General features: G+C 43.0%; 1 protein-coding gene across 3 annotated transcripts in view; it reads right to left on the reverse strand.

Moving 5' to 3' along the window:
* DIAPH2 (diaphanous related formin 2) overlaps window positions 1-17169 on the reverse strand; it is a 1301891-nt gene that overhangs the window by 896413 nt on the left and 388309 nt on the right. For all 3 annotated transcript variants that reach the window (XM_088475573.1, XM_088475574.1, XM_088475575.1), the window contains one exon: window positions 3790-4107. In XM_088475573.1, the coding sequence (XP_088331699.1) occupies window positions 3790-4107 (318 nt within the window). The remainder of the gene's footprint in view (window positions 1-3789; window positions 4108-17169) is intronic.

Genomic DNA, 17169 nt, shown 5'->3' on the forward strand with positions numbered 1-17169 from the left:
TCCGGCTCTGAATCAGGGCCTTACTGTACTAGACGTGCAAAGCCTCAGCAGAATGACTTGCTCAGCCATAGAATAAAAATAAGGTTAGCCCACCCCTAATAAACATCAGACTTTTGCACGCTCTTCGTGTCATAGTCTGATGTTAGAAGCAGCGACTTATTATTACAGCTTTCTCTATACAAAGCTTAAAAGTAGTCAAATATAGGGTTGAACTGTAGGAGTGTTATCAATGGAGCAGAGTTTGAAAGAGATCTCGGAAATGCTATCACAGGGGGAGAAAATCATTTCAGAATAAGCCAAAATCTAACTTCACAGCTATTTCTACTCTACATAAATTCACGACTTCATAGAAACCCGAAGAGCTCGCTCAAATTTTTTTTTTTTTGATGAAACGCTGCACTTCAAAATCTGGTTGTCTTCAATTCACAGCGAGTGAGACAACTTCAGTTCATCAAAGCTTGTAAAGTACCTTGGGACGGCTTGTTAACAATATATTAATAATTGTTTTGGCAGGTGACTCAGTGAATTCCCATGCAGAGCACAGAAATGACAGAATACATTTTGATGGTCTGCGATATCCAATTATCGATGGAAAATACACTTGCTCCAAGATAAAGAATTTATATATATATATATATATATATATATATATATATATATACACACACACACACACATATATATATATATACACACACACACATATATACACACACACACACTGTGGCCCTGATTCAGAGCGCTCGCTACCTTGTGATAGGGTCTCGTTTCCGCAAGCCCCAGAGAGATTTCGGCTCTAGCAGAGCCAAAATCTCTCCCACTGACATCACTCGTGATGTCAGTGGGGCCGCCCCCAAAACGGAGGCGTTCACATGGGAACGCCTCCGTTCGGGCAGCCACTCCCCCGGCCCGCCCACCAAAGGGGGCGTGCTGTCACTCAACATCGATAGCACGTCCCCTTTGGTACGAGACCCGGAGCGACGGATTGCCTGTCGCTATCCGGGTCTCGCGCACGACGGAGCCGGCTCCATCGTGCGCATGCGCTCTGAGCCATCGACCCGGTTGCGAGCGCTCAGATATAGATATGTGTGTGTGTATTATATATATATATATATATATATATATATATATTCCAGTATATATAGTGCTGGAAAATGATCTGCTTTTATTGCGGGCTGTTTAATCCTCTGTCTGTCTATAAAGTTTAAAGCTACAGGCCCCTGTCAGCTGCTCTGTGTTAGTGAATATATTTTATTTCTGACCCTCATTTCCCTTATTAGATAAGCCGCAGAGACAGGCACATCTTGGGATGCATACGGTTACTTTTTGAGGCTTTTTTTGGGTTTGTAAACTCATTGATAGTTTATAAACTGAGCCAGAAGTGACCTTACCGTATAAGAGTTTGGGATTGTTGTTACCATGGGTGCGCCGTTGCGGTTCTTTACTATTGACAGACGCACACTAGGGGTTATATTTGCTAAAGTGCAGGTTTTTAGAGGTGTAGTTATTGTCCAACCAATCAGATTCTACTTATCATTTATCTAGATAGGAGATCATAGCTAGAATCTGATTGGTTGCTATGGGCAACATCTCCACCCGCAGTTTAGTAATTATACCCCTAAGGCTCGGATAGAAAAGGGCAAACTCTGTTTTGCATCATCACGTTGTGCACACACCCCTGTTTTTATTTTGTTTTTTACAGGTAAGATTTGTGGGCCAAGACGGCAGTACCGAGGGGCGGGAAGGTTTACAATGCTTCATCGTAGGAAGAGATTATTTAATAAAGAGGTGGGTATGGAATATTTTGAGGTGGCCCCTGCTTTGCAAGACAGTAAAGAGCATTTGTCTAAATACAAGTGGATCCCTTTAGGTTCAACAGGACAAATTTTGCACGTTCCCATTTTGATCAATGTAATAAAAACACACAAACAGTGATATGTAATAATCGCCGGCCGGAGGTCCCTCAGTCTCGTGGTAAATTTAAGACAAAGGGGCCCACTGATCATTCATTAAAGTAGGTGAGAAAAGACCCTCCAATGTCAGCAGCTACATTTAGGGGTCAATCCAATGAGGTGCGAATTGCGAGTAGCGAGTTTGTTTCATGAAACTCGAAGACTTCGCAGGAATTTTCTAATCCAATTAAAAATGCCTGTTTGCGGTACTCGCAGCGGAGGTTTGCGAAATGACTGTCAAATGCGATGTGAGAGATGTGCATGAAAAAGCGGGGAGACCCTCCTGGACCCCCCAAAATGTATAATATCGTTAGGAGGACCATACAGAAGTCGGTTTGTGGACATTAGGAAAGTACTGAAGGTTTTTAAGTGGTATCAAATTGCTGATTTGTGCTTTTTTAAAAAAAAAAAATTATAAAAAGAAAACTTTAGTTGTTTAATCTCAAACAAATTAAATGAAAATTGAAAAAAAAAAAGTAGGAAAAAAAGTTGATTTTGGGGTACTTTGAGGGCACTTTAAAAAAAAAAAATATGCTAAAAAAATTTTTCAATTTAAAAAATACTGTAATTACTGTCATTAAATTTGGGGTGCCTAAACTAACGGAAAAGTTGATTTTGGGGTCATTTGAGGCCATTTTTTTTAATCGCCAGAAATGGCATGTAATTATTGTACTAATTAAGCTAATTAGCATTTTAGCATTAAAATAAAGACTTTCCTTTCCATCTCTCTCAGGGAGGTGCGAATGTAAAAATGCGAATTTAGTCTCACTGGTTCAGTGCGAGTTGCTGATTGGATTGCAAAATGAATTCGCTATGCAAATTCGAAGAGAAAACAGCAACTGGCAATTCGCACCTAATTGGATTGGCCCCTTAATCTTTGTCAACATACAGTATGCAACTTATTGTGTTTTCCCTAACTTATATAGGAAGAAAACAAATGAGGCATAATAATAATAATAATAATAATAATAATAATAATAGTAATAATAACAATAGTAATAATAATAATAATAATAATAATAATAATAATAGTAATAATAATAATAATAAATATAGACAGTGCTAAAAATTTGAAGTGCTGATAACACACAGGAATGGATCACGTTTTTTGCACCTGTCCAGCTAGCCTGTAGATAAGAGAGGTACATACTGTAAGCCGGCATAGGAAGGTTAAGAAAGGACGAGGCAGCAAATTATTAATAAACAATTTACAAAATGAGTCTAGCCTATACAGTACCCTACATGCAGATCTAATAATAATCTATTTTTTTTGTTATTTAAGTAATTAGTGGGGGGGGGGGGTGTCATTTGCCATCAGTTTGGTTGCTATGGCAATTTCCTACAGGTAATCAGACTTCTAGTTCTTCCAGTTCCATGAAAACCCCTCGTTTTACATGTCTAGCCTCAACCCAAACCATTTCATTGCACATGTAGTTCTCCTTACCATGTAGGCTCCGAACCTGGTGCCAGGTACAGATGTGTCCAGCTACATGTTTGCCGATCGCGCTACAAATGTGAGCACGCATCGCGCCATGCGATTACCCGCAGCAGCATACGCTACGCTATGGTGCGCACTGCGATTGCACCATGCAGTCCTATAAAGGCGCGGGTGGAAAAACATTGCGCATATCCGCACGCAGGCTCAGCAGCGATGTATCCGGACACATCTGTGTCAACGTGTAATAGGCTACAGCCGGTGCCCAACTTTGACTTCACCAACTGCTATATTGTATTTTGAACTTTACTCTTCCTATATATTTTTCATCCCATCAATACCACTACTGTACACAGCTGCATATTTATACCATCGTAGGTGTTACCAGACCGGACTTCTTACCTTTGACCAGTTTATTCGCTTCATGGTAGTTTCCGGCTTATAAACTTTCTTTGGCTTCATTCCAAAAGGCAAAACTACGGGCGGTGGAGCCATAAGTCCAGGAGGCCGTATACCCCCGAAAGGTGGCGGTGGAATTCCGAATGGAGGAGGGGGAGGAGCTCCTGGCGGTCTCAGCCCGGGAGGTGGTGGAGGCGGAGGCGGGCATCCTCCAGGAAGTGGTGGCGGTGGCGGAGGTGGAGGGCCTGGGGCCATCCCACCAGGAAGAGGCGGCGGTGGTGGTCCTCCAGGTGGCGCCGACTCACTGGGTGGTTTAACAGCCTGGAATGAAGTCAAATATAAAAGAAAATAAATAAAAATGAACATTACAGGCACAAGTTACATAAAGACTAGACACAATTGCTCTGTCCAGGGAACAAAACTTCAAGGTAATCAACAAACAGAATTGACTGGAGCAGTGTTTTCCAACTCCAGTCCCCAGGGACTCCTAGCAGTGCATGTTTTCCAGATATCCTCAGTATCAATGGAAATAATTAGCACTGCCTGTGGATCTTTTCAAATGTGTCAGCCAGCCATGACTACACCAGTGCACCAACTAGGAGATCTGGAAAACATGTACTGTTCGGGGTCCCCGAGGGCCAGAGTTGGGATTATGAAAGACACTTTGCTCAAATTGCATTGCCACCTCTGAAAGGCTTCTGAATTCACTCAAAACTATAGTGACATCACTGAGGCAACGAGGCACTCGCGAGTCTCAGTGTGTTAATCAATCCGCACTCTCGGACCACAAAATGGCGGCCTCCTCTCCGTGAAGACAATATTTTAATATCCGCCAGAGACATCTATTTCTCAATGTAAAAACAAACTTTTAATTTCCTTGAATGCATTCAGCTCTCACAGAACACAGTCCTCCTAACCGCCGGTTTTACAGATATATGGTCAATCAGCACTAAATGGCGCATAATTTCTATTAACCTCATTGATACAGTGTCTGCGAAATATCTGGGCTTGAAAACTCAATGCAGATCACTGAGAAAATAGTCCTGATCTGCAGACTAGAGCAAACCAGAGATGAGCGTTCTCATTTTTACATTTGGATGTTCTTGGCAATAACAGAAAGAGAGTATAATTGCGTGAGCCTAAATTATCATCACAAATCTGTCATGTTCACATTATCACCACTGCAGAAAATCCATCTGCTAAAATGAATTTTTTTTGCAGCCCGGCCGAAATGCCAAAATTAACTTAGAATATTCCCTGCTCATCTCTGCCCGTGCCGTATTTACACTAAGAGAAGGGGCTGGCGGGCGTCCACCACACCACATCACGTTATCACGGTGTCACTGCTTCCAAGTTGTTTTTTAACATGTAAGATTTGAATAAAGATGTGTCAGACTGATAAATACCGATACTGGGTAACGTCACCGCCATCTGGGTCTGTGATACTGCCTGGGGGCTTACAAAATAACGGAATCTCAATTTGGTGTCCGGCAAAACCATAAAAAGCACACGCACCTATTAACTGAATTAGGAGTTGTGAAAACTATAATATCGCAGAGAAAACAAAGATAAAAGTAAATGCATCATTTCGATCCGGCATATGCTTAAAAGATAATTAAAAAAAAAAAATATGCTTTGAATGCAAAAACAAGTCAGCAAAATTATTTCTACACGTATCAATAATAATAATATTAATAATGATATTAATATGAAGACGGAGGGCACCCATGTGTGCAGGACGGACCTTAAACCCCTAGGCTATAGGACAGTGGTACATCATAGCTGCATAGATAGTAGAGGGTTAATCTTCTTCAGTGTGTAGCCAATGGTAGAGTTACAAGGCGTGGAGTGGGAGGAGTTACAGGTTACTTAGGGCAGATAGAAGTCTGTCTCTTTTCAGCTTTTTCCCCTCCCTAAGTTTTATTTTTATTCATTTAAAGATTGCCTATTTTTTTTATGTCGCCTTTTTTCTTTTTCTTTGGCGTTGGGTGAGAAAGAGCTGCAGCCGGGTGGTCAGTGAGCGGATTAATAGGTCACTCCCGTTTGTTATACCTTTTGGCTGATTGTCCCTGTTGGGGTCAGCAGCCTTTGTTGGCTAACCGTGCGTTGGAAAGTATGGGAGAGTCTCATGTGACCTACAGTATTGACGTGCTGAGTGGGCAATTGGCCCTGCAAGTTTTTCTAGTCATCTGATTAGGTAGTCAATGACCTCTGATGGCTGCTGTTTCTTTCGGTCGCCACCATAGTTTAAGTTATTAATTGATAATTAATCAAAAGGCTGACCAATGTAAACATCACATCTGTCTCCGTGTCATTATTATTATTATAAGTTCATGTTTGGAAGTGTATATATATATATATGCATAAATTAATGTACTAGTGTCAATTGCCTATATACAGATGAGAGAAGGGGGCAGCGAGCGCGGCCTCTAACTTTGCTGGAAGCCGTACTGGGTCTACTTTGCTTGACAGCTACCACCAGACCGGAGTCTCCATGGTATAACTGCCACCAAGACTGGTGACACTAATCTATGCTTGCCACCAGATTAGGTGCAGCTTTGTAGTCGGATTTATAAACCAGTCATTGGAATGAGTGCGGCAAAGAGTACGTGTAAAAATGTGGAATAGCGAAGTATGTTAGGATGGGTCTCACCAGTGACTGAAACTGTAGACCGGGATTACTATACAGCAAGCAGTTACGATTGGTATAGTTTGGGAATGAGGTGGCCCTGCCAGAGCTGTATATATACGCACAAGAGTCCTTCCCGGATTAAAACACATAAAACAAGTTTTTGCCTCACTATTCTTACTGGGCAGTATGGGACGGTGACCTACAGTAAAGCTGGTATTACATGGTGACCAAGCATTCTTACTGGGCAATTTGGGGCGGTGACCTACAGTAAAGCTGGCATTACATGGTGACAAAGCATTCGTACTGGGCAGTATGGGATGGTGACCTACAGTAAAGCTGGTATTACATGGTGACCAAGCATTCTTACTGGGCAGTATGGGACGGTGACCTATAGTATAGATGGTATTACATGGTGACCAAGCATTCTTACTGGGCAATATGGGACGGTGACCTACAGAACGCTGTTATTACATTGTGACAAAGCATTCTTACTGGGCAGTATGGGACGGTGACCTACAGTAAAGCTGGTATCACATGGTGACCAAGCATTCTTACTGGGCAGTATGGGATGGTCACCTACAGTAAAGCTGGTATTACATTGTGACAAAGCATTCTTACTGGGCAGTATGGGACGGTGACCTACAGTAAAGCTGGTATCACATGGTGACCAAGCATTCTTACTGGGCAGTATGGGATGGTCACCTACAGTAAAGCTGGTATTACATGGTGACCAAGCATTCTTACTGGGTAGTATGGGACAGTGACCTACAGTAAAGCTGGTATTACATGGTGACCAAGCATTCTTACTGGGCAGTATGGGACAGTGACCTACAGTATAGCTGGTATTACATGGTGACCAAGCACTCTTACTGGGCAGTATGGGACGGTGACCTACAGTAAAGCTGGTATTATATGGTGACAAAGCATTCTTACAGGGAAGTATGGGACGGTGACCTACAGTAAAGCTGGTATTACATGGTGACCAAGCATTCTTACTGGGCAGTATGGGACAGTGACCTACAGTAAAGCTGGTATTACATGGTGACCAAGCATTCTTACTGGGCAGTATGGGACAGTGACCTACAGTATAGCTGGTATTACATGGTGACAAAGCATTCTTACTGGGAAGTATGGGACGGTGACCTACAGTAAAGCTGATATTACATGGTGACCAAACATTCTTACTGGGAAGTATGGGACAGTGACCTACAGTAAAGCTGGTATTACATGGTGACCAAGCATTCTTACTGGGCAGTATGGGACGGTGACCTACAGTAAAGCTGGTATTACATGGTGACCAAGCATTCTTACTGGGCAGTATGGGATGGTGACCTACAGTAAAGCTGGTATTACATGGTGACCAAGCATTCTTACTGGGCAGTATGGGACGGTGACCTACAGTAAGCTGGTATTACATGGTGACCAAGCATTCTTACTGGGCAGTATGGGACGGTGACCGACAGTAAAGCTGGTATTACATGGTGACTAATCATTCTTACTGGGCAGTATGGGACTGTGACCTACAGTAAAGCTGGTATTACATGGTGACTAATCATTCTTACTGGGCAGTATGGGACTGTGACCTACAGTAAAGCTGGTATTACATGGTGACCAAGCATTCTTACTGGGCAGTATGGGATGGTGACCTACAGTAAGCTGGTATTACATGGTGACAAAGCATTCTTACTGGGCAGTATGGGGACGGTGACCTACAGTAAAGCTGGTATAACATGGTGACCAAGCATTCTTACTGGGCAGTATGGGACAGTGACCAACAGTAAGCTGGTATTACATGGTGACTAAGCATTCTTACTGGGCAGTATGGGACGGTGACCTACAGTAAAGCTGGTATTACATGGTGACCAAGCATTCTTACTGGGCAGTATGGGACAGTGACCTACAGTAAGCTGGTATTACATGGTGACCAAGCATTCTTACTGGGCAGTATGGGACGGTGACCTACAGTAAAGCTGGTATTACATGGTGACCAAGCATTCTTACTGGGCAGTATGGGACAGTGACCTACAGTAAGCTGGTATTACATGGTGACCAAGCATTCTTACTGGGCAGTATGGGACGGTGACCTACAGTAAAGCTGGTATTACATGGTGACCAAGCATTCTTACTGGGCAGTATTTGACTGTGACCTACAGTAAAGCTGGTACTACATGGTGAATAAGCATTCTTACTGGGCAGTATGGGACTGTGACCTACAGTAAAGCTGGTATTACATGGTGACCAAACATGTGGCAGCTCGTCACTGACCCTCATCACCATTTGTTACACGCGTCATATATATGTTTAGGCCCTAAAATAAATGCCTACATTTTAATAAACATCAATATCAGTACTAGTGCATATGTAGACAATATCTTGTTTTTTTTTAGGTTGCTTTGTGCCTTAATACATATGCCTACATACTCCGGTACCCTATTCTAGTTATTATATGGTATACAGTGTAATTGTGTAAATATTCTGTGTGCTTCACTGTTCTGCAATGCTGCACCTCTCTGCTCCTCCATTCCATATAGTAGTACTTAGTATACTATAAATTACAATATATAAATAACGTTCTGTTCAAGTAACCATTGGATGTACTGTATAGTTGAAGGATCCACTTATAAAATGGTGTGGTGTATTGAGACAGATCCCACCAACATGATTGGACACACTAGGTCACATGACCGTACACCTCACATCTGAACTACTTCCTAACATCATCAAAACCGCATGAAAGCCACAGCTGTAGCACTCCACAAGTGTAAACAGTAACATCTCTCGCAGAGACACTGCTCACAGAAACACAGAAAGGCAGCACATCACGGCCTCGCTGACAGAAATACACATTTCTGACAGAAAACAAATCAAGAAATGCCAAAATTACTTCATAACTCAAAGGACCTGACACCAAGTCTCACAATAGATTGACTTAAACAATGATGATCTACACAAAGAACTTGAATAGGGCTTACCTGAGCAAGCAGTTCAGAATCCAGCACAGCAGACAGTGAATAAACAAACCAGCCCTGACCCAGAAGAGGCATTAAGCACCTCCTGCCAGTACAATTCACTGTTCAACACATGCAGTCTTTCCAATACACTGACAGTAGTCAGTGTTCAACTGTTTGGGCAGCTTATTCTGAATGTCCAACTGGTTTATTCACTTACACTGTTATCCAGTTACATGTTTATTCAGTAACAATAAATCAAATGAAACATCTTATCCTGAACTATTGTTATCGCCTAATCTGTATCTGTTTCACCCTACATCTCCAGATAGAACTATTGTGTCACAACAGGGGCCATTTTATGGTAGATATACCACTCCTCGCTGTGCGGTCGTGTGTTGATACACGTGAGTCTTGGGTGGTAGAGTAGAACAGCTTGAACAATGACAGATATATTATACAGATATTATAATGATTATATATAATATAGATAGATAGAACACTAACTGTCATTTCAGGCTGTGCTAGGGTCTGAAGTACCTGCTCAGGTAAGTCCTTTTCAAGTTCTTTGAGTATACATACATATATACACATATACCGCTTTCAGATATAAAATCCAGGCTTCAACTCGGCTTGGACACCGAGACACGGGTTGAAGCAGGGCTACCTCTTTCACAGGAGGACGGCCACGGTTATTCCCTTCACACCTGACCCGGGCCTTTTGGCATCAGTGGGCGCTTGAAGATGATCTCCAAACGCCACTGCGCCCCGGACAACCAGTTTGTTTTAGGCGTGACCCGGCTCGCACCTTTCACACTTATGCCAGGTCATCGACGCTGGTTGCAAGTCCCGGGAAAAACCCTGCTAGCGAGCAGGGTCGCGGACGCAGGACTGTTAACCGGTTGCACTTTCAGACTTACGCCAGACCCGGGCTGATGTGCGTTCATGCGCAAAAACCCAGGTTTTAGGCTTCAATCTGAAAGGGGTATTACTGTCTATGTACAGGCTGTGCTAGAGTTAGGGTTACGCTACAATTAGGGTTAGTGTTAGGCTACAATTAGGGTTATAATTAGGGTTAGGCTACAATTAGGGTTAGTGTTAGGCTATAATTAGCGTTAAGCTGCATACACACAACGATTTTTTGAACGATTATCGTTAAACGATATCGTTTAATGATAATCGTTCAAAAAATCGTTCACTTTCTGAGTCAAACGATGAACGATAATCGTTCATGTGCGTTCACGTTTGTAGTTCAGTCAGACTTGTCAACTCAACGATTTTCATTAAGGGAATATGCAAAAATCGTTTGTAGTTCAAAAAAATCGTTCATTACACTTTAAAAAATCTGACAGATAATCTGACAGAAAATCGTTCACAAAATCGTTGTTAACAAAATCGTTGTGTGTGTGTATACAGCTTTTGGCTACAATTAGGGTTATAATTAGGGTTAGGCTACAATTAGGGTTATAATTAGGGTTAGTTTTAAGCTAAAATAGTACTGCCGGCATTCTGTCAACATTACCAGTGTCAACATTGTGGATGACGACATGTCACCTGTCGACATTTTGAACATGTAGACATTCTGGTGTCAACATATTGAATGCCGACAGCCTGCATATCAGCATATCATACCCAAACCCGTACTGTGAATATTGCGGACATTGCAAGTCACCTGGTAATTCTGTGACCTGTATAAACTTGGCGTTTGCCTCCAAAACTACGTATGGTCACCAAACTACTCGAATATTCATACATTACAGAAGCTTTACATTCTCCCTAATTAGCAGCATTTCTGACATATCCAAAATACACTATTTACTGTCACTGACAATGAGGAAGACTGTGGGCGAGTCTGTCTCAGCGCTGTAATCTTAACTGCACTGACAGACGTATTGAGCTAAAGTAATGGTCAGCATATGTTTTACTGAAAGGGGAGATGATCCTAAAGGCCGGGTCGGTGGAACATTAGCCGCCCAGCGCCCACACAGGCGTCCTCTTACACCGCTTCTTATAAAGCCGCTTTCTTGCGTTGCATGAAATCAAAACTTGCCAAGTTTGAACCAATGACTTGCAGAATCCATGCACAGACCCCCAGGAGTCTTACAGGAAGGTCTGCGGCAATAGGCGCAGCACTATACATTACCAATCTATACATCTAGCAATATAAACTCATCGATTCCCAGGACCTTCAAGGAATTAACTGAATCCATGTATTGAAACCATTTGTCACGCCCGGCCAGATCTCTCTCTATCTCTCATCTTCATCTTTCCTGCACCCGTACAAATCAGGTTTCCTCCTTTTAGGTCTCTCCTGATAAATCATGACAGTGTTGTCTACAAGTGCAGTACTTTTACTACATAGGGATCTATCCAAACTGGGACTCTCAAGTCGTTGTGGGACTAAAAGTCCCAGCATTGCATATAATAAAATAATATTGTTGATATTATTAATATTTTATTATTATTTAATAATACATAATATAATAAACATCACAAATCTAGTATTACACAAAGGGCCTCATTCAGACCTGCTCGCAAGCGCTATGCGCTCTCAAGCGGGTCGATGGTGGGGCACTGCGCACGCGAGCCCCGGAGCGAGTGAGAAATTTACTCACTCCGGGGCTCGCTACAAACGGGGCGGCTGTCGATGTTGATCGACAGCTCGGCCTGTTTTGTAGGCAGGTCGGGGGGGGTGGCTGGCCAAACGGAGGCGTTCCCGAAGGAACGCCTGCCGTTTGGGGGCGGCCCTACTGACATCACTCCTGTTGTCAGTAGTGAGCTTCCAGCTCTATTAGAGCAGGAAGCTCACTGGGGCTTGCGGCAGAAGACACCCTACCACAAGGGTCTCGTCGCAAGCCCGATGGTCACTACCATCACCTGGCCGCTCGCAAAAGCTGTGGGTGGTCACCCACAGCTTAGCGAGCAGCCAGGAGGCCAGTTTAAAAAAAAAAAAAAAAGGCGGACGTCCTGATTCAGAGCGAGCACTCGCTTTTTGCGAGCGGCTCTGAATCAGGGCCAAAGGCTTAAGAGGCCTATTAACCAGATTTCCCCTGAATATCATGGTAAAGTACTAGCCTATTTAACAAGGCCTGAGTGCAGGAGATATCAAAGTTATCTCCATCGTTAGGCAAATATAACGCAGTCCCTATTTTTTTTCCCCAATAGGGACTGCGGTCTGGTCCAGTTAAAAAAAGTTCTGAAAGGCTTAACTGATCGGAGCTCGGCCCCATTAGCTGTAAGCTGCTGGGCTATAGTGTAGCCGGCAAGGGAGCATTGGATCACCCGCTGGTAGACGGACTGTCTGTGCCCAGGCCCAAAAAGCTTCCCAGGGCAGGAAGGGAAGTCTCTCACTGAAACGCATCACAATGGGGAAAGTGCTGCGCTGGGAGTACCGCTGTTGGGAAGCACTGTGCCAGCTGGTACACATTGCTATACAGCTCCAATAAATAGGAGATTAACCAGGCAAAATTCTTATTTATTTATCACAATGAATTTTCAGCCCCAAACTGCTGAAATAGTAATAAGTAATAAATTACTGTAACACACGTACTTGCCTATAAATCATAGACCCATAACAGATACATAGAGCCGTATTCAATATGAGCCGAGCCGCAATACTTTTTTGCATCCCGGACTTTTCGCCTACTTCGCCTGTTTTGCAGGCGGAAAAGTATGGCGCGCGTGCCCGCTTTAACCCGTATTCAATTTGAAAGTACGCGAAAACGGGACCCGGCGAAACTTGAACAGGCGGAAAGTACTGTCAGATTTGGGGAAATCAGCCTGACACCCCCCAAAAGATGCTCTGACATGGGGGTTCCCTTGCTGAAGGTATTTGGTGTTTTTAAACGGACTCAATAGTTGCTAAATAGCGTTTTTCTATATGTGAATCAGAATAGTATTCTGGAGGGTTTTTTCCAGAAAATAACTCATCCCAGTAAATTTGGGGTACTTGGAAATGGGGCTTAGCATATTTAAAAGTTGCTAAAGTAAAGTTGAAAAAAATCATAAAAAATTCACCTGCCGCAAGCCCCTGCAATCAAAAAAACACATGGTGCATACTTGGGGACCCCCCCAGAGTAAAGTTTGCTAGTTTTTAACTTTGTACCCCAACATTTTTTTTTTCGCGCCTTTTTCAAAGTCATTTTTTGGGGTGTCCTCAAGTGTTTATTAAAAATTTTTTGACACAGTTTACCTTTGGGGGACTGTCTGAAGGCTGCAGGGGGGTTCCCGCAATGTTGCACCCCAAAACCTCAGCTCTGCACTTTTTTCCGCCTGCCATCCATAGGCGATACTTTACCGTCTATTACATTGCATGGACTTTCAGCCTAGGCGGAAAGTCTTTCAAATTGAATACGGGGTAAAAGGAAAACAGGCGAAAATTATGTCATCGGCGAAAAAGTATCGCGGCTCGGGCCTTTTCGCCTCAAATTGAATACGGGCCATAGATGCAGTTTACTTTGTCATCCAATTGTTCTGAAAAAAGGTTTTGGTCAGTTTATGAAACATCATTAAAACAAAAGTTTTACAGAGTACGGCTGTAGCGTTTTTGTTTCTGACACATGGTGGTAGAATAGTTACACGTGAACAGAGTCTTTGGCGTTTTATCGCTTTATTCATCTAAAACGCGCACTGGCACTGCAGGTAAGGGGTTCACAACTCTGCACAATCCCATATTCATTGCTGTGATACTTTGGTGTAACACGGTAGTATCAGATTTATCAAATTTACTCTTCTCTTACTGACAGATGGAAATGTGGCCTCTTTTCTTCCCTTGCTGTCCGCATTCTAGAACAATGATAGTTATAAAGTGGAGATTCCCTCATAGTTCTTTGTGTAAATTCAATTTGATGATTTGTCAAGACCACTATTCATTTTCTGCTTCCCTTATAGCTGAAAGATGGGTCCTCAGCCCCGGTACAGCACTAAGGCCGGGGACCTAGTGGGGGTTGACTTGTGTTTAAAAACCCACGTCAAAAACTCTAAGTACAATTCACAAAAATGACTCTAGTGAAGCCCAAAGGTTGATTATTTTCACAACTGTAACAATCTGAATTAACACTTGTTGATTAAAAAAAATTGTCTATAAACAACTTCAATGTACGTTTCTATATCTACCTGAAACCTCATAGCTCTACTGAGCAAATCAAAGTTATAGCAATCGGGTGACGTTAAAATGTGCGGGGGATACCCATTCAACTACAGTAGTAATCTTTACAAGAAGCCCAAAAGCATGGGGCAATGACCCTTAGTTTTCTCCTGGATACTGAAAATGACTGAATCCCATCAAATCGCTGCTAGAGATAAAAAGCTATTTAATAAATTATATGTATGTATTATTTAAATATCGTTATAGAGTTCTTTTGAAGACTGTTTCCTGGCAATGCAGCGTTCAGGAACAAGAGAGATCAATAGACTATTGCCGTTGATTAGATATTTACCTACATTCTCAATTTAGACCCCTTTATCGTTTGCACTAAAAGTCTGAGACGCTAATGACGGCAATAAAAACACAGTTTTAATTCCTTGCAATTTTGGCAAACTTCATGTAACGTCAGTGCGGTCAGCTGGGCTTTGTGATGAGCGTTGCAAATCATGGCCAGGCTTGTATTGTTAGCAGCAGGGGTCACAGAGGCTACCAGTCTGTTGCAGGAGACGGTTGCTCCTAATGGTCTTTTGCTGCCAAGCCCTGGTCCTTGGTTGCTCCTCGAGGAAGTTGAACATAAACATGCCCCTAGGTGTATGGTAACCTTTCTATGAAACTGCAAATGCTACTTTCTTTCCAACAGATGAATAATGGGACTGTGAAATAATGTGAAAATCAGCTCTTGGGAAGGCTTGTTGTAAAAGGAAAAACAATTAATCTATTAAGCCAAGTTCAAACTTTGAGTACGGATTTCAAGAACATATTAAAGTTTATTTATGAACAGGAAAAAGTGCTAAAGTACAACGTAAGTGCTCGTGTCATCATGCGCCTACATTTGTGCAAGTAGTTCTTAGGAAAGTGTGTTAATATCCCAGATGTCTCCTCCAAGCAACAGGACTTCTCCTCCGCCCCAAAAGACCCAAATGGTTGTTTTTATATATTACACCCTCTGACCCCATGAGAGGAAATTTCAAACCCCACTAGCAAAACTCTTTCGAACAAGCAGCCTGCACATATCAGTGAGATATGTGAAGGCTGCTTGTGTTATACCTGTAAAAAAAAGTGTTAATTGTAAATTAAAAATGCATCACCAGCCCCGGGCTCCTCATCCAGTCCTGGTTCCAAAAAATATGGGGGGAAAAAAACGTGTAGGGTTCCACCGTATTTTAGAAACCAGCACCTGGCTGCTGACCAGTCCTGGTTTTAAAAATAGGGCGGAAAAAATTGTGTAGGGGTCCCCCTATTTTTAGCATCGGACTCAAATCCGGCCTGGGTGTAATGCCACAGCCAGGGAACGCCATCACCGGGTCTCCCTGGCCAAAGCATTAACACCCCAAGCCGGTCAGGCCAAGCCCAGGGATCTCAGGGGAGGAGGGGTCCCCCCAATAAAGGGGTCCCCCCTCTCCCGAGCACCCCAGGCTTAATCTGAAGCCCGAGGCTCTTTCCCGCACCCCTGGAGCTTTCAGAACGGGCGTAATAATAGTGTAAAAAATTAGAAAGTATTGTTTTTTATAGTGGAACTACAAGTGCCAGCAGGCACCCATACTCCAACTGTAAAAATAATGGTTAAAAAAAAAAACACAGTACACACACACACAGACAAACAGTAAAAAGTATAAGTTTATTACATACACCTACCTCATTCACACATACTTACCTGCTGGCAGGTGATCTGTCCCCTTCTCCAGTACACATCCAATGGGAGATCCTTTGAACAAAGGCCCTCATTCAGAGCCACTCGCTAGCGGCAGTACGCTCATTCCGAGCGATGTTCGCACATCTGCGCATGCGTACGGTTTTTAGTACGCATGCGCGAACCAGTCATTGCGGCCGAAAATCGTTTGTACGCAATATAGCGAGTGCCTGCTATTTTGAGTGACATGAGGAGGCGTATGTGGGTGGTAACAGGGGAAGGTGCTTGAAAACGGGGAGTGGAGATCAGAACGCAGGCATGCTTAAAGGTCAAAACGGGCATTTTAAGGGAGTGCATAATTAATATAGCAGCGTCATTGACCACGTTACTTGGTTTTTTTAAACTCAGAACTGCTCGCAAAATAGCGGTTGAAAAAACCAACCACAAGAATAGCGAGCAGTTCATACGCTGTACGATGTACTCGATTAATCTAATAAATAGCGGACATGACGAATGGTGCGAGCGGCCAGGGGGCGTTTTAACAAATAAACGAGCGTATGTTTTGCTCGCTCGTTCAGACTTAGAGGTGTGAACAGACTGCAATGTGCGAACGGATCATTTGAATAGCCACCCCTTGTTTTTGAACGAACGACCGCAAATAGCGAACGGCTCTGAATGAGGGCCAAAGATCCTATACTCACCTCCGCTGGTCTCCATAGCATCCCCGTTAAGTACCGAGCACAGCAGACTGTAACTGTCTATGTGTTGTCACGTAGACGGCTACCGGGCTTCTGACGGGAGACCCCACATGTAAACTGTCAGATGCAGGACCCACCAGCCAGTCAGCAGCCACTAATTGTAAAGTTGTATCTTCTTCATGAAAAGTACTTCCGAGTTTGGCCGATGGCGAGTTTATTTGGGTTTGCAATCTCTCCCGAGTTTTTCAGTGAAAAGAGAGACATCTCTCCCAAGTTTATCTTTAGTAAATTTGCGAGTTGAAAAAAATGCCTAAACTCAGCCGAGATTG

The sequence above is a fragment of the Taudactylus pleione genome, unplaced genomic scaffold (assembly GCF_031769625.1).
Source record: "Taudactylus pleione unplaced genomic scaffold, aTauple2 ptg000174l, whole genome shotgun sequence".
Taxonomy (NCBI): Eukaryota; Metazoa; Chordata; class Amphibia; order Anura; family Myobatrachidae; genus Taudactylus; species Taudactylus pleione.